At 37.9% G+C, this 25,400-nt stretch overlaps 1 protein-coding gene across 1 annotated transcript in view; it reads right to left on the bottom strand.

The window, feature by feature from the left end:
* The window catches only part of DSG4 (desmoglein 4), a 25,970-nt gene extending 18,440 nt beyond the window's left edge, over nucleotides 1-7,530 (bottom strand). Inside the window, exons 1-3 of the mRNA XM_015282599.4 lie at nucleotides 7,324-7,530; nucleotides 925-960; nucleotides 450-578 (exon numbers count right to left, since the gene is read on the bottom strand). Coding sequence (XP_015138085.2) covers nucleotides 450-578; nucleotides 925-960; nucleotides 7,324-7,371 — 213 coding nt within the window. The 5' untranslated portion in view covers nucleotides 7,372-7,530. The remainder of the gene's footprint in view (nucleotides 1-449; nucleotides 579-924; nucleotides 961-7,323) is intronic.
* Between the last annotated feature and the right edge of the window lie 17,870 nt (nucleotides 7,531-25,400).

Here is a 25,400-nt window from a genome sequence, read left to right as displayed (position 1 = left end):
ACTCTTCACCATCTTTGTTGCCCTTGTTTGGACTCTAATATTTTTATGTCCTTTGTATAATGTGGAGCCTAAGCTCTTTGCTTTGTTGTCTGCATGAGTCAGGCACCATCCTTGAACTTGCGCTCACTCAAGGAGTTTCTCAGAGTGAGAGAGAAAAGAATATCTTGATCTAGTACACAGACACTGCACAATAAAGAGACTGTGGCTGGAGCTCTCTGGGAAGACTGACTGAGATGTTCTAGAAAGCTTTTGGTCACTCCTCAGCAGCTGTGTGCACTTGTTTTATGAGACTGTCTTAGCAGAGCTGGAAATTCTTAGTCATCTTTCTTTTATTCTGTGTTCCTTGCTTTGACTATTCTAAGCAAATGTCTGTTTAAAACTCTTTTACTAGCATGTCTTCAGAAAAAGCTTCCTTCTCAGTGAATACCTCTGCTATGCTTTCTACTTACTCTGGCAATTGGGTTCCTTTTAGAGTTATCTTCTCCTTCTCTACAAGCTGCAGCAAATTTTATCCATTCACGTTTTTGTCTTCTGAAGGTTTTCCATCTTGCCATTCCATTCCCATTCCATTCTTTCACCTTTGATACAGAGTTAGAGTGTCATATGACCAGCAACCTCTGTATATTTTAAATTAATTCAGATATTGAAAACATCCCCCAACAAGAAGGAATAAAGAAATTTTTATACAATATATGTTTTTAATACATTAGAGAGTCCCAAACTCCAAGACTGCAGAAATGTACTTTACAAGAATTCCAGTGTAAATGTACTTCAGAAGAATTCCAGTATAGGATAAATTCTTTCAAGCGGATGAACAGGTTATTACCTGCAGCTGCTTAATATTTAAACATATTTTCAACCTTCAAGATCAGAAATGCCCTTGTTTAGTATTTTCCACGTCTAAACTAAAGAAATATTTATTACCTCTACATGAAATCCTGTGCTGAAATCCACGAGTACCTGCAAGAATGAAAAAAAAAATAGCATAAAAACTGCAGGGCAAAATGTAGTAGTTCAAACTCAACCACTGTACATTGCAGAATTGCAGGGTGGGAGCAGTATGTTTTCTGAAGTCTACTTCAATAACTTATCTAGGTCACAGCTGAAGTATTTCTGTAAATTTCATTGTACTTTCATTTTTTTCTATATCCATCACTTCAATTCCTTGAAAATTAATACATTCAAAATTGTTTCTGTCTTTCAGAGTACTGTGAAGAGATGTGCAAATTTCAAGTTATATATATTATCAAAATGCAACTTTCACATGGACTTTTAGATTGTAGCCATCTCAGCTGAAAAAAAAAGAGAAAGCAATGATTGCAAGATCTATTCTAAATAATTTATTCTTTATTTTTTTCTTACTTAGTTCACAATAGACCTAAAATACTTCAATATACAGTTTAAACAAAAGGAGAAAAATTTTTATTGAGGTTAAAGTGTAATGAAAATTTTAAAATTAAAATCATAGAGAATCATCAATTTCTTGATTAGCACAATTTAGAAGAAAACATAGTTTCATTAACCTTCTTCCTAAGTAAAGAGTGAAAATGATATTCATTTAGTCAATGTACCTCTTCAGAGCTTAAGTTTAGGATCTACCTCTGCTCTCTACCAATCATGAAAGGTGAAGAACATGAATTTGCAAGACTGGATGCTTTCTCCATTCATCATTGGGAGAAACAGAATACCTAGATGACTCAAAAAGTTGGTGCAGAGTTTGCCTTTTCTTGCCAAATGTGACTAATGGTTCTAGTTACCAATTTTCCATGTTTGTATAGTTTCCCAGTAAAGTTTAGTTATTTATTTTATTTTTTGACTGACATTCTGTCTTGTGTATTTTAGGACAGACATTGCATGGATATAATCTGTGATGATCTTTTCCTTGTTAGTAACTTCTCATCATGGGAGTTTCCTAAGTTCAAGTATATTGCAAGGTTGTTCTTTCAAGACTGGAAGATAGGCACAGACTATTTTCCTCTTAATTCATATTAAGACAATTTTACATGCAATAAATTAAGATCAGATTAATCCGTGAAGGAGGGAGTTTATAATGTGGCTCTACCTCTTTGTTGTGTACAGTACCTTGATATTTATGATATTTATGAGACTACCCATGGAGTAAGATTTTTTTTTTTTGTTTGTTTGTATATTTGAGCATAATATTGACACAAATTGCTAAGAAAATAACTTTGCAGGAAAATCGTTACATTCATTTTAGGTCTCTGAAAAGGAAATAGATACATTCATGCTGGTAAACACATCAGTATAGCTTTTAATATCTTGGTGACTGTTTTAAATCTTCAGTTAGCATTCATATGCAGTCATTACTCATCTTGGAGAAGGCAGTCTGCAGTATTAGACTCCATTTAAGCTGTGGGGTGCTTTCACCTTAGTAGTAACTAAAGCCTGTAATTTTTAACCCCCCTTTGTGGCTTGGGGAAACATGGGAGAGTGGAAGGTGCTGATTACACTCTCACCAGAGAGGCTGGCTGAAAAAGTCCACCAGAAATTGCACTGATTCAGCATTTCATATCAGTTGATCACACTGTCATAACAGAGCTTGCTTTGGCAAGTACAACAAAATCCTCTCCACCCTTAGGCTGAAATCCTTTCTGGCATGCAAGCAATTTTCTTGACCCAGAAATTATGAGTATACACCTTCTAATGCAATGCTAGTGAATCTTGTCTGCTGACTGCATCCTATGGCATATTCTGTTATTTAACAGTGAAACTAATATCTCACATCCAGTCATGTCACACTTGTGCTTAAAAGGCCTAGCTGAAGAGCTGTGATGGGTGTCTCTGTAAAGAAAAAACTAGAAAGAATTCTCTTCTTTAAGGACATGAATATTCATTAAACCCCTTAATTTTAGCCTATATGGAGTTCTGCTTCCAAGAAATGAAGAATATTTTTTTACACTGGAGTTTCATCCACTGGAGCACCAATGATGGGAACTCCAATAATTTATTCATCAGTAATGTTGGCAATTGTAAATTAAGGCCCCGTGTTTCCAGCTTTGTCCCCTACTGACGAAGGCAAAAATCCTGCTACTACATGTTGCTAATGGAAAAATCATTAAAGAAATCTTGATGGTTTTGAATCCAGAGTCCTCAGTACAGTTTGTGATGTTTCTTGAAAATCCTGATCTGATGAAGTCGATGCCTGTATTCAGTAACTGTCTTTCAGTTTCTGCTGTGTTATAGAACTGAGTGCAGACACCAGATGAAGCTTCCTGGTTCACCAGCTAAACTTAAACAGTTCTGGATGACATCTATTCACCATGATCCAGGGCTGAAGAATCTCCTGCCTTCCTAATCTTTTCCATTCATTAACAGTTAGAAGGCTCCCTTCAACTCCAACTGCCAATGTTTAACATCTTTATGTGATGCAAACTCTTTTTTTTTCCAATGCAGTTTCCAGTGAAGAAGTACATTTTGCCATCTATCTATCTGCAAGCTAGTTTGGTACTCTTCTAAATAGTGAACAAATTTCCCTTTTAAACTAGTATCTGATTGTCTGCATGCTGTACTTCCCATAGATTCAGTGTTTAATGACAATTAAAACAATAGGAGGCACTGAAATATGTGGGATGTATCTTGAGAACCTTGGGGCAGGCAAGCTGATCAGGATGAAATCAAGATGTACTGTCCCTGAAAAATGCAGAGAAACTAGAGGCTTGTTGCACAAGCTGTTTCTGGTGTGGGCTGGGAGAAGTGCAAGCAGAAGACATATTTATTGTGACAGTCATTCTCACACTAGTCTGTCTGAAAACCTGTATTTCATTATGATGAACCCCATATAGAAGATGGTGCCTTAAAGTCACACTGGAGTTATTCTAGGTTTATTCTGATGTAACTGGGAACAGAATTAGGCCCATAGGATGTGCATGGTTCTTTGCACCTTCAAAGCAATTTACAAACACAAATTAACCAATCATTAATTGACTGCCAAGCAATATTATACGCACTTACGGAATCCTCCCTCCTCCACCTACTCAGATCTAAATGACTGAACATGCCTTTAACATCTTCCCAGCATTATTCATACTGGATCTCCTTCTCACTCTTTGAAGTCAATGGTGGTATTGTTACTGGCTGTGATGGGAGGAGTGCTGAGAACTCACATACATTATATGACTCATCAGGGTGCCATGGTAGCTCTGGTTGTGTCAGCGTTTTGAGACTTTACTCAGCCAAAGCTTTGACCACCAAATAGTTGAAATATGAACCCTTCCCATTATGCGTTCTGCACTTCTTTAAGAAAAGATGTACCAATGCATGTGAAATAATGACAAGCAAACCCGAAACATAAGACTCACTCTTATTTTAAAAATAAGCCATTTGTTATCTTTTAAATAAAAAGAATGATTGGTTTTTGTCTGTACTTTTCATTTTTGCAGGTTACTAATGAATGTGCTTTCAGGTTTAAGCGGAAATTTTGGGGGATGATTTTTTTGTCAGTTTGTCTTGTAATTCTGCAAAAGTTAGCTGTTTCTGTTTCTTCCTGCCTTAGCATGTGAAGTCAGTTTTTTTGTACTGTACCCCAGATGGAGGATCCCATTCTTATTTCATCTGAAATATAATAATATTCATGTCAGTCAGAGGAATGAATTCCAAAATTGTGTTTATTTTAAAAGTATTTACTCAAAAAAGAGATGACCCTGGGAAAGTTTCCACTGACATTGTTTCTTTTCTACTGAGCAAAGTGGCAGAGGACAATTCATACAGAAATAATGAATTTTCATAGAGTAACTGAGCCCAATCATCAGAAAAATGAATAGAAAAATGATTTTGATGGACGTTGTAAGCCATTATCATTCAAATTTTAGTTTTTCAAATTAGATGTGCTCTTATCATGCTGTCCTCAATAAATCTTATCAATAAAGCCAGAATTCTAATACATCCTAGCACTCTAAGATACGTTAGAGTCTGTAAGCTAGCAGTCTAGCTCTGAATGCCATTTAGGAGCCATTTTTATTCAGGAATTTAACTGCAGATTTAAGTAGGTCATCTTGGATGACACTTCTGATGCAGAATTGCTTTATTTTCTATTTCTGAAACATTTTCTTTTAATTTTTCAGAGTAGCTTACAGTTTCCTAGCTACATCCTGGTTGATGTTTGGTATGCAAGTACCAAAGCGGAGAAGATTGGGCCCCTTAATATTTTTAAGTACAACCCAGTTTATGAGTAGGAGGTGTAACTAGAGCCTTACAACTGGAAAATAAAGCATAGATAAGGCATGGGAAAATATAGCCAGACAAAAGTGCATATGAGAGATGTGGTGAATTTAAAATTATTAGCTGTCACATGATGGCTGGCAGGAGAAGAGTCATACCTGATCAAACAGGTTATTTCCATAAAACGTGTCAGCGCAAGTACCACAAACAGAACTCCCTTACTCATGAGAATAATGCCTTTGAAGTCATGTGAGCAGGGGTTGCAGAATCAGTCCCACCAATGGTGAAATGCATATTGAGAATTATTAGTTTCAGAGCTGGTAAGTTGTCTTTTTTTGAATGTGCACTAGTGTGCTAAAATATGAGTAACTCCACAATCTTTTTATTTGATACATGTTATTAACCATATACTAAGCAGACACACACTAAGACAGATAATTTTCATGAAAAATTAATCAAGCCAAAAGTCAAGACTGCTTTTCAGTCTTGCACTAAAATAATTTACATAATATACTTAATCTCTACAATTTGTCCATCACATTCCTCTTTAGCACTGAAAGATACTATTATGCTATACATGCCACCAGGACCACTGCTGTGCAGGGAAGCATGCAACAAGAGCAACAGTCATTTCCTCTGGGAGTTTGAATATTTGACATTCATCAAAATATAGTGTCAGTTTTCTTGGTCACTCCTTTTTCTTGACACATCCTGAATCAGTCACAATCATAGAAATATACTGAAAGAATGAAAATTCTCAAGAGTTGAAGAGAGAAGATAAAACAGTAAAAGCTCTTCTGAATCGATAGATTTAAATGCAATGCAGTGAACTTCTTTTTTAAACTTTAACCCATCCGGAGTATGTAACATCAGGTAACTGAGTAAAATGAATATTCACTGATGTTATATAAAAATCCGGCACTCTTAGCACGATGTGCAACATACCAATCTCAGGGACCTGCTTGCTTCATTATACAAGTAGAAACGCATCTGAACATAGTGTGCTTTTGCCAAGTTTAGTCATTGTTTTCCTGGCAGCTGCCTTGTGCGAGTTAGTTCTACTTTACTGACGCCTGCAAGATACAACTCATGGATTACCTTCTCTAAGCAAGTCTCAGGATTTTCTATGCTACAAAAACATACTTCTTTTTTCTTGACCATCACAGCCCCAGAAGTGACAGTGACATGGAGTTAACAAACTAATACATTATGTAAATCAAAAGCCACAAGAAAACATAACTATACAATAAATTCTATCCTTTTCAGTCTTCGGGGCCCTAATGCTCTGCCTAAATTTAAGTGAGCAGCACAGATGAGTGAAAAAGTCCATGCAAAAAGGAAAAAAACACAATGCAGGAGTAAAAGTTCCACTGTAATTCCCTTAAGGCTTTTCTCAGTAAGTTCCGTGCCTTGATGAACACATTGTACAACTATTTTGCTGCACTATAGCCACAACTTTCCTTTTACAGTAAGAAAAACAAATCCAAGGAGTGACACTTTCATCATGCATTCACTTGCTCAGCACATGGCTGCTCCAACACACATGCACTGCAAGGTAGGAGTTCTTTGTAGTGTGAAATAATGGGCAAGGTCTTGATTTTTGCTTGGATATCATTTTCACTACATTTCATCCTTTTCTCTTGATTATAGCCATAAGATTCATCCAGTTCTGAAACTATCCGGTTTAGAAAAATATATTTGCTCTTCACCTTCTCTCAATTGAACAAAAAATAAAGATGTAGAACAAAATAATATCCAGTCAGGTTATCAGGATTTTTTTTTTTTAATAAATGATAAGATTTTTATTTTAAAAAGAGACTCCTTAAATAGTACCCATAACATTCTCCTGAAAAGTCAAGCATTAAACATGGAAACTTATATATTAAGCATCAAAAGACTACGAATTCGTAATCAAAAGAAATGTTTGTCAGCACTTAATGAAAACCTAAATTATTTGTATAGAATCTTTGGAAATGCAGTTTAGAATGAGACTTATGATAAATCCACAAGATTCTTCGAGGCGGGGGAGGGGGGGGGGGGGAATGCGCATTATTAGTTTACACCGTGAAATGTAATGGGCTGCTGAGGAGGATTCAGTCGGCACAATGACAAAGTTTCCAGATATTGTTGTAAAATTTGACTTACCAATAAGAGGAACAGAAAAGCAGCTGTTCGGTGAGGGAGCCAATCCATTGCATCTGACTTCTCGGATACAAGTCCAACTGAGTTATGGTTGCAAGCCTGTTCCTTTCCTGTTCCTTTTCCCTCCCCCCCCCACTCTGATGTCTATGTAAAAAGGCACTCGGTAGATGTCCTTATACTCAGCCTTTCAAGGTGTCTCTGCCTCCCTCTGAAGGAAGCACTGAAGATGCTGTATAACAGAGTGTCTTTCCCCACCCCAAAATCCTGGGCTGGTCTCATCTGAAACGCTTGACAACATCATTATTGCTTGCAGGTAAAAGCTAAGAGACACACCTTAATGCTTATTGCACTGAAACCCTTTGTTGGATACAAAAGGGTACGTTTTAAAAACAGAAGGCAAGCTTTGCGAGGAAGATACTGAGTGATTTATAAATTACAACATAAGGAATCATTAAAATGGTAACTTATCTTTGCTTTGAATGCATTTGCCAGTTTTCTCCTTACACCTAATACAACAGAGGAGCTTTATGAATATTACTGTAGGGAATATAGACTTTAAGAAATGATTGAGTTAAAAATACATGTTCATTTATTTACTGTCAGGCAAGAAGTCAGTTCCATGCACATTATCCATGGAAGTGCAGTACTCCGAGCACTTTTTTGTCATTAGAAAAAAATGAACTTATTAATTTGGGGAAAAAAATTGTTTTTCTCACTGGACCAAAAAACATTCAGAGACGAAGAAAGGAGACTTTCTGCTTTCATTATTTGCATGTCATACCTCTCCTTTCCTATGGGTTGTGCTCTTGCTGACATGGAGGAGATGGAAAAACACACACACCTGGTGTCAGAGAACCTGGAGAGCTGCTCGAAGTGATAGGTAGTGGAGAGCAAAGCGAGGATGTGCTCACTTCGGACCTCATTTTGGATAGATGGGAACAAATATGTGAGGGATGAAGAAACCTCTACTCAGCAGTGGATCTCTTGCTGCACTGAAGGTTTTGTAACTGCCTGCTGGCACACTTGGGGAAAAAAAAAGTGCATATTCACTATGCTGGTGGACTTGTGAGGAGGGTACAAGCTCCAACCTTCAAAAGCGCAATACAGATAGCATGTTCTTGCTCCTTGAACACACTGAGGTGCAAGGCATCTCCTGGGACAGAACTCAAGATGGGAAAACAGAGCTCATCACCTCCAGGGCTACTCAGCATCTCCTGGGATGAAGCTTTATGCTCCTGCCGGTTCTGTATTTCCATTCTGATCACTGAATACAAGTTATTTCTTGCAAATGTAAAATATGCATATTCTTTTACAGACTCATCTTTATTTTTTCATTACAAGAAAAATTAATTTGATGTACAGATAGTAATAAAATGTGTCAAACAACAGTAGTGGTTACAGCAAAATTGAAAATAAATAATAAAAGGAAACCCACCAGCTATTACACCGTATCTCTCTGTGACATACCCCCCTATGAAGAATAGTGCACATGGACATATCAGAGGGGATAAATAAGAACAATTGTTCAATGGAAAAATTTGCTGTATGACATTTCAAATCAGATTTGAAAAAAAAAAAAGTCAAACTTTAGAAAACATAATTTGCACATTAAGAATTAAAAAATATATTTTAAGAAAAAAAATGACAAAAAAATTTGCAATCTTAGCATTGTAGAACTTTTTGAGTTGGAAGGGACCTTTAAAGGCCATCTAGTTCAACTCTCCTGCTATGAATACCTACAGCTACATCAGGTTGCTTAGAACCCCATCCAGCCTGACCTTGAGCGTCTCCAAGGACATTGTACCTCACAACCCTTATTATAAAAAACTTCTTTCTTACACCCAATCTAAGTCTCATCTCTTTTACTTTGAAACCATTTCCCCTTGTCCTATCACAACGGACCCCGCTTAAGAGTCTGTCTCCTTCCTTCTTATAGTTTCTCTTTAGATACTGAAAGGTTGTTATAGGTCTTCCTGAAGCCTTTTCTTCTCCAGGCTGAACAGCCTTAACTCTCTGAGCCTGTCCTGTAGGGGAGGTGTTCCATTCTTTGGATTGTTTTTGTGGCCCTCTTCTGGATGTGCTCTAACAGGCCCACATCTCTCTTGTACTAAGGATTCCACATCTGGACGCAATATTCCAGGTGAGGCTTCACCAGTGCAGAGTAGAAGGGCAGGATCACCTCCCTTGCCCTGCTGACCACGCTTCTTTTGATGCAGCCCAGGATAGTGTTGTTTTCCTGGGCTGCAAGGGAAAACTGCTAGCTCATATCCAGCTTCCTATCCACCAGTACCCCCAAGTCATTTTTGTCAGGGCTGTGCTCAATTCTTTCATCCCCCAGCTTGTACTGATAGTGAGGGCTGCTGTGACCCAGATGCAAGAACTTTGTACTTTGATTTGATCTACCTTAGAGAAGACATGTTAAAACACTTGGTGTTACTCTTTGGGAACAAAGGAATTGATATTTCAGTCCCCAGTATAACTTACCTATGCCCCTTAGCTGGGGAACCGGGAGATCTTGCTCCCTGTCAGCAGTGACTGAATCCCCCAGTCAAGGGTCAGTCACTGTCCTCTCCAATTCAACACTCACTCTGCATCTTTCCAAAACAAATAAATCTGTTTTGCACTCAAAAGGGCTGCTTTACTTCACACCCAGAAATATAATTTCTTTTCATACTTCATTGTAGAGCCATTTTTTAAAAAATTTCCCATGGTGCACATGTCCAAGAGCAAAAATGAGCTTCACTTAGAAAATAAGAACAGGAAATTACAAAGAAGAGCATGATAAAGTAATAATAAATACTTTAATCATGGAAAAGGTAGGTATATTTATCTATTCTGATAAAATGTTGATATTATTCACAGTTTGATTTTATGAGAACAATTAAAGTAATGTGGTAAGAGAGCTCTTCTGTAAACTGTTCAGGTCTCATGGACAAAAAGGAACAGAACTGAGAACTGTCCACTGAGAGGTAGATGCTCAAAAAAGTTGATGGTGTAAAATATATGTAAAAGCAGTGATAACAGTAATGCAATTCTGCTCTGGGCCTGTGCCTTTCCACATACATTTTCTTAATGAATGGTTTAAATGGTACAACTGTTTGTGTCTCATCTAGATGACAAAATGTGACTAAAATTTTCACTTCATCAAATTTCTTCTTCATCAAGTTTCTGTGATTGTTAACCTTATATTAGTGCTCTTAATTGAACAAAATCGATCAACTTATATATTATTTTGCAAAATGAATGAAAATTAAATTAACATGTTCTGAAGAATCGGTATTACCATAAAATGCGATACAGCTACAAAAGAAGAGACTATGTGAAGGTTTTTTTTACTTATTTGTGTCACACATGAAGAAGGAGGGAGTCACTGATGATGGTGAGATAGCTGAATTGCAGATAAGACATTCCTACTGACATAAATCTGTTGCCAGCTCTTGCTTCAGTGTGGATACTCGCATAAAGCCTTTCTCAAGGAGAGCTGCTCAGCAGCTCCTTCCCTTCAGGATAAATGATGAGGTTACCAGGTGGGAATGCTAAAGAACTCAGAAAAACATGGTGGCAGGCTGAGTATTGTGGCCTAGCCAATGAACTTCCTGCATTTTCTTTTCATAGAGCATTTAGGCAAACTACATCTCTGGTACAGTAGCACATTTCCTTTGGAGCGAAAATATTTCATGTAATGGAATCATAGAATGGCCTGGGTTGAAAAGAACCTCAAAGATTACCTAGTTTCAACGCCCCTGCTATGTGCACGGTCACCAACCACCAGACCAGGCTGCCCAGAGCCACATCCAGCCTGGCCTTGAATGTCTCCAGGGATGGGGCACCCACAACCTCCTTGGGCAACCTGTTCCAGTGTGTCACCACCTTCTGTGTGAAAAAATTCCTCCTAATATCTAACCTAAACCTTCCCTGTCTCAGCTTAAGACCATTCCCCTTTGTCCTATCACTGTCCACCCTTGAAGATAGCTGTTCCCCCTCCTGTTTATACACTCCCTTCAAATATTGGAAGGCTGCAATGAGGTCTCCCCAGAGCCTTCTCTTCTCTAAGCTAAACAGTTCGCTCATCTCCAGATAATGCCATCAGACACTGATGAGTCTCAACCTATGTTGTTGGTGTTTTTTATCACATTCCCAACATTAACTTTTCAGTGTTTTAAGACTCAAGCTCACAACCTTAACTGAAAGGGAGAATTTAAGGGGAAAATAAATCAAAAGGATTAAAAGTGCCTTTAAAATGTAGTGTAATACAGTCTTGGATTCTAAACCCTGAACTAGTCATAAATGCATGATGACTTTACTAAACTGTTACGGAGCAGATTAATGTGGTGTTTAACTGAATTTTAAAATTAAAATATTTTGCTTTTGTTAACTGTACCATTATTGATTTATTCCATTTTGTTCTTCAGTTGTAAAATATTGATCACATCCTGTAAATATTTTCTTCTTTATTAGTATTTATTTTTCAGTTCTCTCTCTCTCTATATATATATACATATATATAAAACTTTGCTTTGCTTTGGTCTGATTTTTTCAGGGACCTTCCATGCAGATTTCCGTTTTTTTTTTTTTTTTTTTTTTTGTTCCAGAAATTTGTGTTAAATGTTTTCATATTTTTTTTCTGTCTGAACTAAATAAACATATAAATACCATTTTGCACTATCCACCTCTGTAAAGAACACATATATATTCCCTTGTTTGACAGGCAGCACATAATTTTCAGATTTCATATATGGCTTAAAATGTGCAATTTTTAAAGGTACTAAACCTCAGAACAGATGATGGCAGGAAGGAAGAGCTAATGCTGCAAAACCAGGGGCAGAGGATGGGTAGGACAGCCCCTTCAGGCTATAGCAAGAGCTTGGATCTGCGTGAGATAATCACAAAAACACACCCTAAAACTGAAGTTTGAAATAGTTCTCAGACATAGCCTTGAGTGAAAGTCTCCCATGTGGGAAGTATTAAAAAACCCTACCACAAACAACAACCCCCCCCACCCCGCCTTCAACAACAACCTAAATAATTAAACTTTTCTACTATAGCATTATTTTCTTGATTAAAGGATGCGTGTTTCTCCAGAAGTTACCTGGAGGATCTGCCATTCCTACATCAATATAGACCTCTATTGTAAAAGAACAAGCTAGTGTAGGACTTTCCTAAATTTTCTGTTTTCTGGGAACCAGGAACATACGTTTAAACTATTTTATCAATGCTGTATTCAGACCTACATGGAAGGTAAAATAAGAGAATTTCTGTACTAGAATACATATACCCAAGAGAAGGCAAATGAGAAGTACCATTAGCTCTTTCAAAGCAGTGAATGAGGAAGTCAACACGATTAAGCCTATTTTAATATGAGGAACCTTAGGCATGGAAAGATGAAGGGATTTTTCTGTAACAAGCAAAGCAGGGACAGGTAGAATCTCACCTGTTGCTTTTTAGGATATGTGACAAGTGGCATATGGTACTGCACTCACCTCTAATATATCTTATTTTAAATTTATGGAGTTGTAGTTCCTGGGAACTACTTGAAACAAAAGGCACACAGACGTCTGCAATGCATATAATATACAGGTCTATCTTTTGTTACATACTTTACGTTTTGATGGATCTCTTTTCAATATCAGCAGGATGAATTTTGTTGCTGATAAAATATTTATTGAGTAGAGACTTCTCCTGTAAAGATAATTTCAAACTGCTAAACACCCATCTCAGCCCAAAAAGAACTCATCTCTAACAAAAACTGTTGCTAGGATGGGGAAGTATCTCTTGTTATCAGCCTGATTAACATCGATTTGCATTATATTATCAATTCATCTGTCTGGATAAGAAATTCAATATTAAAATCTGATCATGCTGGATTGTTTCTGAGGCATTTTTTTCAGCTTCCTCCAGATAGATAATTTCTGCACTCTAATCATTCCAGCTCACTGTTACTGCCAATAATTGTTAATAGCAATAATTGTGATGATAACACTGTCATTTCTGAGGTGCTGAAAATGTGTGGGGAACCCAATCAGAAAGACAGCTTTACACCAAAACTAGAAAAATGAAACATGATGGAGAGAGTAGGAGGGAGGAATTAAAAAGAAATGTGTGGAAATGAGATTGATTACAGCAATGCCATCATGAAATTGCCAACTCTGGACATGATGTCTGCCTTCTCTTTCAAACCTTTGGAGTGACCAGTAACAGAAAAACATTTAAATTCATAAGTGTCCTGTGAAACAGTGGCCTTCTACTTCTTTTAAGCCATTTGGGTTTCCTGGCTGCCTTACTTTTATTCTCCCTGTTCTGGAGTACAATTTTCCTTCATACATTATTTTTTGAAGTTATTTACTTATTCATATTCTGTTATATATATGTATATTATTACTAGTGAATTTTATCTTCTGGTGAAGCCAAATTCAATGGCTCTAGGGCTTGCAGTAGCATCTAGGATTAGCTACAGGAAGGTGTTGCCTACATATAGTTACCATGATTCATTCTGAATGATGGGTAGCCACCACTGAAGTCACTGTTAATGCTCTTGACAGTTCTCTGCTATGATGAACACTTCCCAGCTCCTGGGCCCAGACTGCACAGCCAAAGTACTCTCCAAGATCCATGTGCCAAACTTGCCACTCTGCTGTGCTGTCTGTGTAAAGCTAGCTTTCCTCAATGTCATGGCATCCACAAAATTCATAGAATCATAGAATCACTGAATCATTAAGGTTGGAAAGACCACTAATATCATCTAGTCCAACCTTCAACCCATCCCCACCATGTCCACTAACCATGGTTCTCAGTTCCACACCTCCATGTTTCTTGAACACCTCCAGGGACAGTGATTCCATCACCTTCCTGGGCAGCTTGTGCCACTGTATCACCACTCTGGGAAGAAATTTTTCCCAGTATATGAACTGAACCACCACTGGCACCACTTGAGACCATTACCTCTTTTTCTCACTGTTACCAGAGAGAAGAGGTCAACCCCCACCTCACTACAACCTCCTTTCAGGGAGTTGTAGAGAGTGATAATGTCTCCCCTGAGCCTCCTCCAGGCTGTATAATCCTGGTTCCCCCAGATGCTCCCTGGAAGACTTGTGTTTCAAACCCCTCTCAGCTTTGTTGCACTTCTTTGCAATTCTGGTGTAAGATTAATAATAGCTGCGAGCAGGACACCGAAGTGCTGGAGGAGGGTGACCAGCAATCTGTCATGAATGAAAGCTTAGCCTAATTTTTACTTGAATACCAAACAAAAGGAAGGAGATGTACAGCAATTTCTACTCAGTTTTTTTTCCTTGTATCAACAGATATTAAGAGTGTTGACGACTTATGGTTCATTTTAAAGAATGATTGATATTTTCTATTCCTAATGGGATCAGCAAAGTCTTCATGAATGAATATCTTCACTAGCTTGCCCCTGTGACAGTGATTTTGGAGAGTTGTTTATGTATGAGGACAAGCAGTCTGGGAGATAAACTGTACACAGAAGAGAGGTGTTATCTGCTGAGTGGGGAAGTGTTCTTGGTGCAGGAAGGTTGGACATAGCAGCAGCAGGACCTGTGTGCTGCTTCACTGCATGGCATTATGATGCATTGTAAGAACAAATCTAACAGTACAGTTATCAGTTTTCTATTTGCTCACTAAATAAAGAAAACAAACTTATAAAAAGTTATGATAAGACAGTAGAAACGTTCAATTCACACAGTGGGTAGAGGTTATATAAGTGCAAAATAGTTTTTATTACCACTTTTTTTTTTTAATATAGTTACAACAGTTTAAGCATTATTTGTAACGTATAATTAACTTCCTTCTTGCTAATCCAGTACACATTGGCTTAACAATTTTATCTGAATGGCCGATTTATAAATTTATTTCAGCTGATAACTTGACTTTCTTGGTCCTCGGTGAAGTTCTTTCCTATGTTGTCTCTTCAGCAGTTCAAAGCTTTTGCACATAATCCACCACAAGTTTTTCTTTTGATGAACCAAACTCACACTAGATATGCAGAGATTCAGGAGTAAAGGGAAGAGTGGTAAATGTTTGACTTCAGAAACACTGGAAAGCAACCAGTCTTTGCCCTTAAAATGAATGAAAAAAAATAAATAAAAGGAAATGTAAATATTACATGAAGGAAACATGTCTTACTTCACTGAAAGCTATTGGGAAGTTGGTTGTTGCATTACCTGTGATGTACGTGTAGGTAGCTACAAAAGTAATTGAAGAGATTAATGTCAGCTAAAACATCCATCAGATGCCAGGAAAGGAATTCACTAGTATTGAAAGGAGTCTGCAATTTCAAGCCAATATTTGAAACCAGTCAAAACCACACTTCTAATAATGCTTTCCTTTCTGCTCTTTGAATTGAGAATGCACAAACTATTTGTATAGGTCAATATAATATCACAGTTTCTGAATATATTGTGTATTCAGCCATATGAATTTTGTAAACCATAATTATTCAGGCAATATTATGTCCCATGTATCCATAGGTATATACATTTATGCGCACGGTATGTACAGAGAAACAGAGCAGAGAAAGAAAACTGTCTCAGGAACACTGTCCCATTGCTGCCCTCAGAGAGAATACAGTACTTTCCAAAAGGCCTTTATCTTAGGCATAAAATGTAATATAAAATGTTGATTCCAGGCATCTTGCAGCCATTATAGCTCACTGAACAAAAAGGTCTACTACTTCTGCTAAATAGCAACACTTTTATAATTCTTACCTATTCAATTATTCACTTCAGTTTTTTTGTATCACAGTATCGTATGAAAAGTAATTAGTCTTATCTGGATCATAGAATCTTTTGATTTGGAAGGGACCTTTGAAGGCCATCTAGTTCAACTCCCCCTGCAAAGGAATACCTACAGCTACATCAGGTTGCTCAGAACCCCATCCAGCCTGACCCTGAGTGTCTCCAAGGACGGGGCATTCACCACCTCTCTGGGTAACATGTCATAGTACCTCACCACCCTTATTATAAAAATCTTCTTTCTTACACCCAATCTAAGTCTCATCTCTTTTAATTTGAAACCATTTCCCCTTGTCCTATCACTGCAGACCCCGCTTAAGAGTCTGTCTCCTTCCTTCTTATAGTTTCTCTTTAGATACTGAAAGGTTGTTATAGGTCTTCCTGGAACTTTCTCTTCTCCAAGCTGAACAGCTCCAGCTTTCTCAGTGTGTCCTCTAGGGGAGTTGTTCTATTCCTTGGATCATTTGCATAGTCCTTCTCTGGATGTGCTCTAACAGGCCCACATCTCTCTTGTACTGAGGGTTCCACATCTGGACGCAATACTCCAGGTGAGGCTTCACCAGCGCAGAGTAGAGGGACAGGATCACCTCCCTTGCCCTGCTGACCACGCTTCTTTTGATGTAGCCCAGGATAGTGTTGTTTTTCTGGGCTTCAACAGCGCACTGCTGGCTTATGTCCAGCTTCCTATCCACCAGTACCCCCAAGTCATTTTTGTCAGGACTGTGCTCAATTCTTTCATCCCCCACCTTCTACTGACTATGGGGGCTGCTATGACCCAGATGCAAGACCTTGCACTTTGATTTTATCTATCTCCTGATTTTCACCTGGGCCTGCTGCTTGAGCCTGTCTATGTCTCTCTGAACGGCATCCTGTTGCTCAGGCATGTTGATCATGCCACATAGCTTGGTGCCATCCACAAACTTATTGAGGCTGTACTCAATCCCACTGTTGATGTCACTGATGATGTTAAAGAGCACTGGTCCAAGTCCTCACCCCTGCAGGACACCACTCTTCACTGATCTCCATCCAGACATTGAGAGATTGACTGCCACTGTCTGAGTATGACCTCATAACCAGTTTCTCATCCACTGAACAGTTCACTTGTCGACTTCATATCTTTCCCATTTGGAGAGAGCGATGTTATGGAGGAGCATATCAAAGGCCTTTCTGAAGTCTAGATAGATGACATCAGTGGATCTTCCCTTCTCCACTGACACAGTTAAACTATCACAAAAAGTAAAAAAGATTGGTCAGGGAGGACCAGGTAATAAGCTGTTAAAATCATATTCTAGCATCTAAATAAGTGGCATGACTATCAATCATGTCAAGCCTAACCAGCTTAGTGCTGCTAAAACCAGAGCTACTAATTAAAAAAACATATTGGGTAACAGCATCACAGCATCTCTTCAAAAGAAATAATATAATTTTAAGCATCTAAATTCATTAGTCACGAAAAAGAAATATAGGCCTTGCAACCTAAAACATGAACCCATGCACTTACGTAATTTAAAGATGAATCTTCTTTAGGTGGTGAAAATTTAGGTATCACTTTCCACAGGTTTGACTTAAGATAAGCAAGTGGAAGAGCAGAAGCAGGGCTCGGCACACAATATCTATACATAAAACCCGTGATCAGCTCCACACAAACCAGGAATGAATCTCTGAACTCATAAAAGTAAACTCCCCAACTTAATTTAAATATATTGTACTAAAACATCCCCAGTGTCTAAACCCTGAGCAGTGTTATATTTTTCCAGCCTTACTGCTTAACATACCTAAAGGCAAACAACCCCCTGGAGTACAGTGCACCCATTTAGTTTTCCTTTCATTTCTATTTTCCATTCTTGCCAAAGAGAAACTGCTGAGTAGGATGGGCAGATGAGAGAGTTCTGAAGGCAGGAGCTGATGAAGATGATGGGTGTGAAGAGGGCTGTGTGTCAGGAGTGACACTAAAGCTAATCATCTGCGATGACACTGGTATGCCCTGCCTTACAAGAACATTAACTTTGGGCAGCAGCTTGAAGGAGACATCTTCAGGGTTTTCAGCTGAAGTTTAAAAGGCATTTTAACAAATTTGTCCTTTCCTAATCTCCATTGGCTAGCATGAGACATATCTCAGAACACAATGCTTTTTAAACTTATTATTTCATGCACTCTTGTTTCTTGTTTTAATTAGCAATAAAATGTTCACTTAGACTATCTGGTACAGTGTCCCATCTTTCTCTATTTCTATCACCATTTGAGAATCTCTCTTCCTCCAAGCCTACACATGGCTTTGGTCATCTTCTTGCACTTGCAAGCCTTGTGTGTGTAAGATACAAACAGAGAGGTACACTCTTCCTCCAGCTTTTGCTGTGATGGAGCTAGAGGAGATATAGTAGGAAGTTACATTGAGTGGATACTCCTAGCAAATTTAATGTCTTCCCTGCCTTTCTTCCTGGGAAGGAGAAAGGAAGAACAAAGGAGGGAAAGGAAAGCTGTGCCTTTATGTCTAGGTCATACGTCTGTGTTCTAATTAATGACATATGCTTATGGGTTATTCCAGAAATCCCACTGTGTAGGTTTTAGATGGCAATGGTAGGATATTCATACACAATGCTGCGAGGCATGATCATTGGTCTTCACACACTGCCTTTGATGAAGCTGAGGAAGCTTCCACAACACTAACTAACTAGCTGTCATGACGCTATTGGAAGTGTGATCACTTCTTTTCAACAGATAGTACAGAGCAGGTATGCGGGTCACAAGCAAACCGTGCAGTTTCCTGTCTCAACTGCCTGCTCAGGCAGTGAATTTTGTGTGAATAGTATGGCATGTACCAAAAAGACATCCTGAATCTAGTTTTGTTCCAGTGTGAACCAGGGTCCTGAAGAAAGTACCTGGTAGCTGTTCGCTTGGATGTTTTTGCAGTTTTACTATTTACTACATTGATTATGCTTTAGGCTTTGCTCTGCCTCTTCAAATCATTTGGGAGCAGATGGATATTCATGTCTTATACTCAAAGCAGACCTTCATTGTATACGTTGCATCTGAATGCTGAGGTAGTGAGGAAGAGGAGGTCATATGGTTCACCAATCATTACAATAACACCATTGGAAACAGTAAAGTCAAATACATCTTCATAATACAGTGCTTTACTTAAAAATAGCTCTTAGGCATGAAAGTGACTGAGTAAAATTAAGATTATTTTACTTTACCTCTGAAGAGGGTGAACTGGCATTTCAATATTCTGCGACCAGTGGAAAATACTGAATTCCTAGGTAGCGTCCCCTGTTCTTTCAATTTCAACAACTAGCTTTTCATGAAAATATCACAAATTTCCACTTCATCCAACAAAATATTTTAAGATGTTAGAATTCTTGTTTATTGGGTAAAAGAGAATGTGTGTTTTAGTGTTTTCCATACTGTAATACTCATTTTACATTTTCTTTACATTATATATTATACATCACCTTTAATGTAATAGCATTGTTATTTTCTGTTTTTTATATGAGCACTAGTAGTATCTGAACTGTTCTCACAAATGTTCATACAGATATTATAAAATAGTGTATCTAGCCAAAGATCTTTGCATTTTCTATGCTTGTGTACTGAATTTGTGAGAAGATTTCTTAATAGAAGTGTTAAGTGGAGATAATGACATAAGCACACGTCACATCACTAGCTGTAGACAGCAGACTAAGATTTCCTCTAATATAACAGCTTCAAGAATGGCCAACAGCAGTTGCTTAGTACAATAGGCAAGTTCAGAAAGGAACACCCAGAAAAGAGTCATTGGTGGTTAAACTTCATGAGCTGGAAATTGCATCCATACAGCTATGTCTAATTGTATTTGATGTACCTTTCTTCCATTAATTTATTTTAGCACTTTTATACCACCAAAACATCCTCTGGCAATGAGTTACAGATTTAGTTATATGCAGTGTGAAAATGTTCTTCCTCATGTTGTTTTAAACATGAGGACTGATTATTTCACTCAGTGCACTCTGTTATAAGAAGCAGCAAGTAGTTGTTCATTAGTCATCTTGTCCATGTCATTCACTGTCAACCTACTGAATGATGGGGACCTACACAACAAAATGAAATGCATACCTTCTAAGAATGACTGTTAAATTTCTCTTTTAATCAAGATTCAGCCTTTCGTGTAAATGACAGTCATTATGTACCATTAAGGATGAATATGGTGTTGCTGAAAATGAAGATTAGCTTGTTTTATCTCTCCAATCATTCTGTATTCTGTTTTTCATCTCTGGGAAGTGACTGACCCCGAACTGAATTCACAGGAAGGAATATCTTTGAGTTTGCTGAACTTTGGAACTAGTCCTGTGAGAGAAAATTCACTTCTGTAGAAGTGATAGGTGACTCAAATTCCTGTAATTCTTCCATAGGCTTGACTATAGACCCATGAAGACCTAAATTATGTGAATCATACTTTTAATTTATTCTCCTGAGCTATCACAGCGGCATTTAAACAGTGTATCGGAAGACCTGGAAATGTCACCATAGTTGGGCTTTGCAAATGCTGTACTGAAAATAGATGGTGGAGATTTCTTAAATTTCTAAATCCAATAAATAAATACCATAAGGCCTGAAGTGGATCACCACTGACTGAATAGCAGTTAGTAAGTTTAGCTTGTGCATCTGCTATTGGTACTGATGCAACCTGTTTCCCATAGCCTACAAGGCCTGCCGTGTGGATAAGCTTTCCTAAATGGAATATAAATATCTATCTGAAGACTAGAGTCATATCACCCACATAGTTTAAGCATCACAAATATATATAGTCACTAGTGTGTCATATACTCAAGGCAGTCCTAAGATGAGTCTCCAGAGATGGCTCCTTTTGACTGTTTTGGAAGTCAAAATGACTGTGCTTCTAACCTTACACGTCTTTCCCTGGTGCTTTCATTGGATGGACACTTAGTCAGGAGGGGTTTATGTGGGCCCGAGTTACAAACTGTACATGAACTGAAGATGTGACAGCCCCTGCACAGGTCACTTAATTACAGACAGGCTTTCTGCGTGTTGCTCCATTGGTCATGTCAGTTCCTGTTGCAATCTGACCCATGGACATCTCAGACAAGTTGCTGAAGAACATCTAGACTGGGTTGGGTACCTATTACAAGTCTAATTAGAAGGAAGCAATTACCAGCATTACATAGTGCAAATGAAATTTTGTGCAAGCAAACAGCAGCTTCGGCATTTACTGAAGCTTCTCTTTTTAAATACTCCTTACATACTCATTCACCTATTAATTTCCATTAATTGTGAATACAATGCAGAAATTTAAGTTTGTTACATAGTTCTGTGTTATACTTGTGTCTTTCTTGCGTTTCAAAATAAACCATGTTTTTTTCTTCTTGAATCTCAGCAGACTGATATTCTAGTTTGGTCAACATAACATGGAAGAAAGATTTTGTTCCTCTGACAAAGTTTCTGTTCTTATTGCTCTACAGTTTAAATAATGTATTTTTGAGTATGTCTCTTGAAAATCCTTGCTTTCTGTTGTGTGCTGTCAGTTTTCTCAGATAACACCTGCCACAGCAGCCACAGTTTCCAGTGCTTAGTGATGACGATCTGTTCACTGAGTGAGATGTTCCTCTTGCCTCGCTTCCTTTGCTCATACAAATGTGAAGGGAACTGAAAACCTGCTCCCCTGCGGGGTGGCAGAAATACATTTCTACCTGCCAATCTGCATAATCAAGGAATTGGTTCAGACAGACAATGGTATGTCCATAGCAGGATATGGTGTGATAAAGTGATATAGTAGATATAGCGGTCCATGCTGGAGTTGTACAGATCCCAAACTGGACCTTTTTCTTTAGCACCTGCCATGCACCCTCAGTAGCACCAACTGATGCTGAATCTTATGGTATTTTTTTTGGGTTCTCCTGGAGGTTTCTTTCAGGAAGACAGACCTTGTGTAGGTCCTGCACAAATACCTGTCTCTGGGATCTTCACCCCTCTGACCCCTGCAACACCCTTGAGCTTCCAATTCTGGTGACCTCTTCACTGCTATGAAAGACACACTAATTATTTCAGGTGCTATTACTGATTATCTGGCATATCCAGTGCATGCATAAAATATGACAGTGAACTTGGACATATCTTTACAAATTAATGAAAGTAATAAGAATGTATGAATACCTTGCATCCGCCAAATGATAGTAAGACATCTGTGTAACTTTAGACAATATTAAATTATCTACTATTTGAATGAATTCACATGAGGACATTCCTACTTCTCCATTTATCAGTTCAGTTAGCTACAATACCCCTCAGCTAGAGATGTACTTAACACTGACCTGAAGAGAACAGTACCGCTCATAATAAAATAAAAAAACCTAACATATATCAGTGACCAATGATTGTCTTAACTTAAAATACCTTAAAATACTTTAAAACTGTTTGGTTTTCTTCATGCACGCAAGGTGAGAAAGTGAAGCTAATATGGAAAACACAAATGTTAAGAATAGGATAAGTTTTCAAATTTTGGATTCAACACTAGCTGTTTGCTTTGAAAATAAAAATCATTACTGATAATTTATGCCTTTATGACTGTGATGAATAAGGGATGTTGTCAGAATAAGCAAAGATTAAATGCTCTAAATGTCTTTGTCATTGTTAGATATAAAATTGATGCCTCAACCATAAAAAAAGTCTATTTGATTTCTCAAGAGTATGACAGTGCACGTATAATTACGCAGGGAATGAGAGCAGTGAGAACAGAGAGGTGTGGCCTTTTAGTGCACTGAGTACAGGTACACACCTAGGAAAACAACCAGTCACTGGGGAAACTGATAAACAGTTTCAGTGCTTCACATCTGAGGCGATAAGCAGCACTCCAACAAGTCAGAATGCCTCATCCGCCATTTCAGTTCAGTATCAGAGATGTTCAAGTCTGCCAACCGAGCTTTAGAATGAGGCATGAGCAATAGGCACGCGGCAGTGAAGTGTTGCCTTTAGGTCAACTACAGAGTGAGAAAGCAATGCATACAATCCTGCATGCCGTGCAGGAATATGCTACTTTGCCTACAAGAGATAGTCCCTTTGCTCCCTACTCCTTTGCTTAGACATTTTAGACTTGAAAGGAATATGAGACAAAGAAAGATATGTAAAAATTCCACAAGACGTAAAAGAAGAGAAAACTATGCTAACATAAATAATTCTGAATATTATGTATTATGAGACTAGGCACCTTTAATAATCTCATAAGAGAATTATGGTTGTTATGAATGGTGTTGGTTCTTTCTGTGTAAAGAAGGCCTTTTAAAACAAGCTAATATCCTTCTTCTTAGCAGCTGTTACAAGTAAAAATGTAAAAAAATGTTGTAAAAAAATGTTACAAGAAGGCTAACAGCAACCAACACTACTGGTACAACGGGATATCGGAAACTGTTGAGAAAGACACACGGTCAGTAGTTTAGTACAGAAATTACTAAGAAAGCAAAAAGCAGGCTGTCATTTTCTTCTATGAACATAGTTCACTGAAATGTGTAGATTAAGAGCTGAAATAGTTTTTCTATGAATATGTTTCTAAGAATCCTGTTAAGCTTCAGTCATGATTTAACACATTTATCAGGTTAAAATAAACAGCCTGCACTACAAACCCTACTTAAGATCTCCTTTGCTGCTGATCACTAGAAATAGATGAACAACAAAATGGTGCATTTACAGTTGTTGGCACAAACTTGGAACTTCCGATTTTCCAGAAGGAAATTAACATTCTGAAGACTGATTTTATTATAAATTCAAAATGATTTGAGAAAATGTCATAGAAATCTTCTCATTTTCCTAAATGTCTTCAGATTTGATTCTTTATCCCAGAAAGGTACGCATCTCAGGTTTATCTAGTTTCTGTACAAGTGGAGGAGATCTGGAAAACTTTCAAATATCTGCAAAAAAGTAATTTGTAGTGTACAAGCTTTGTATTTGATTTGTACAAGCTTTTTCACATGGTTGCTTCTTTTGTGAATGGCGCAAGCACAGAGCACAGTATAGATGAATTCTTTGTTTGCATTGGTCACTGTTGCCTTTCATTAACCTCCTGCACCAATTTCCTCTCCAGCACCTTTCCTTTGGGGTGTGGTTTTAAGAACAGTAATAGAGGCTGGTGTGATAAATTCATTCTCCCCTCAACCCACTGTGTTAGGTTGCAAGAACATTACAGCAAGAAGTTCATGTATTTTAAGGCTAGAACGAAACATTATAATAACTTAATTTGCCAAAGATTAGAAAGTACAGAATTCAGAAATATACCTAGTGTACATAATTCAAAACTATGCATGATCTTGACTTAAAGATTCTGTGTGCTGGCTATTCCATCGCTTCCCTTGATTATTTATTTAATATGTGCTGTATTTCCACCTTACAAATTTGCAGAGTTCTTACAGATTGTTTATCTCTAGAATACAGATCCAGGTTCTGAGTTTATCGTGTTTAGAGTCTTCTAATGTCAAAATCTTCCCCTCACACAAGTATTTATGGCACATGGGCTTCTCCCTGTCACAAACGGTAACATCAGCAGCTCCTGCAATGACTACTCTTTTCTTCATTTTTTTGAATCTCTTTTCCCTCTAGGAGAAGACTTTTCCCCCAGTTGCAGTCTCCATCTTTTAATCAAGAGCTCCCCATTTCTTTTCTCTTTGCATCTGAACTGTGCAATTCAATTTAAATGTATATATGGCTGATTAGATACTACCAGCAGTAGACTTTGAGAGTGGAGAAGTGAGAGCTGAACAACAGCTGTTTAAAAGCTCCAAGTAACTTGTTTTCTTTGTGAGAGTGATTGCTGAGGGGCTGTAGACTCCATACCCAAACAGTCCTATGCCATTTCCTTTCTACTCTCCATAATTTCCCCACACAACAGGCCACAACCTGCTTTGCTCTCCTTTCTACTTTCCTTCTCATGCAAACACTGAGAGAACAATCCCTAGGAGATCTTACTTCTTCCCAAAGGAAGAAAGGCAACAACCCAGAAAAGCAACGAATACATCTGAGGAGGAGGTGGGTTTTTCTCTCCTACCATCTAAACTAGTCTCATCAGTAAGGCTGAAAAATCTAGTTGTAGGAGCACAGGATTTATGGCTAGAAAGGAAATGGGTCAACTGACCCCAAACCACTCCTAAATGTCTCAATGTTGTTGAGAATAATAATAAAATATTCTAACTGTTTCTTTGGGAAAAGGGTATCATCCTGAGCCTCATACGTTTTTTTTGTTGTTGTTTGTTTTTTTTCTTCATATGCAGAAAGAAATACATGTTTTTTAAATACAAATTCAGCATAACTTGCTTTCCAGGAGAAAGAACAAAGAGACAAAAATATACTACAATGCCC

Source organism: Gallus gallus, chromosome 2 (assembly GCF_016699485.2).
Source record: "Gallus gallus isolate bGalGal1 chromosome 2, bGalGal1.mat.broiler.GRCg7b, whole genome shotgun sequence".
Classification (NCBI taxonomy): domain Eukaryota; kingdom Metazoa; phylum Chordata; class Aves; order Galliformes; family Phasianidae; genus Gallus; species Gallus gallus.
Note: the sequence above shows the minus strand (reverse complement) of the source record. Positions and strands in the feature narration are given on the sequence as shown.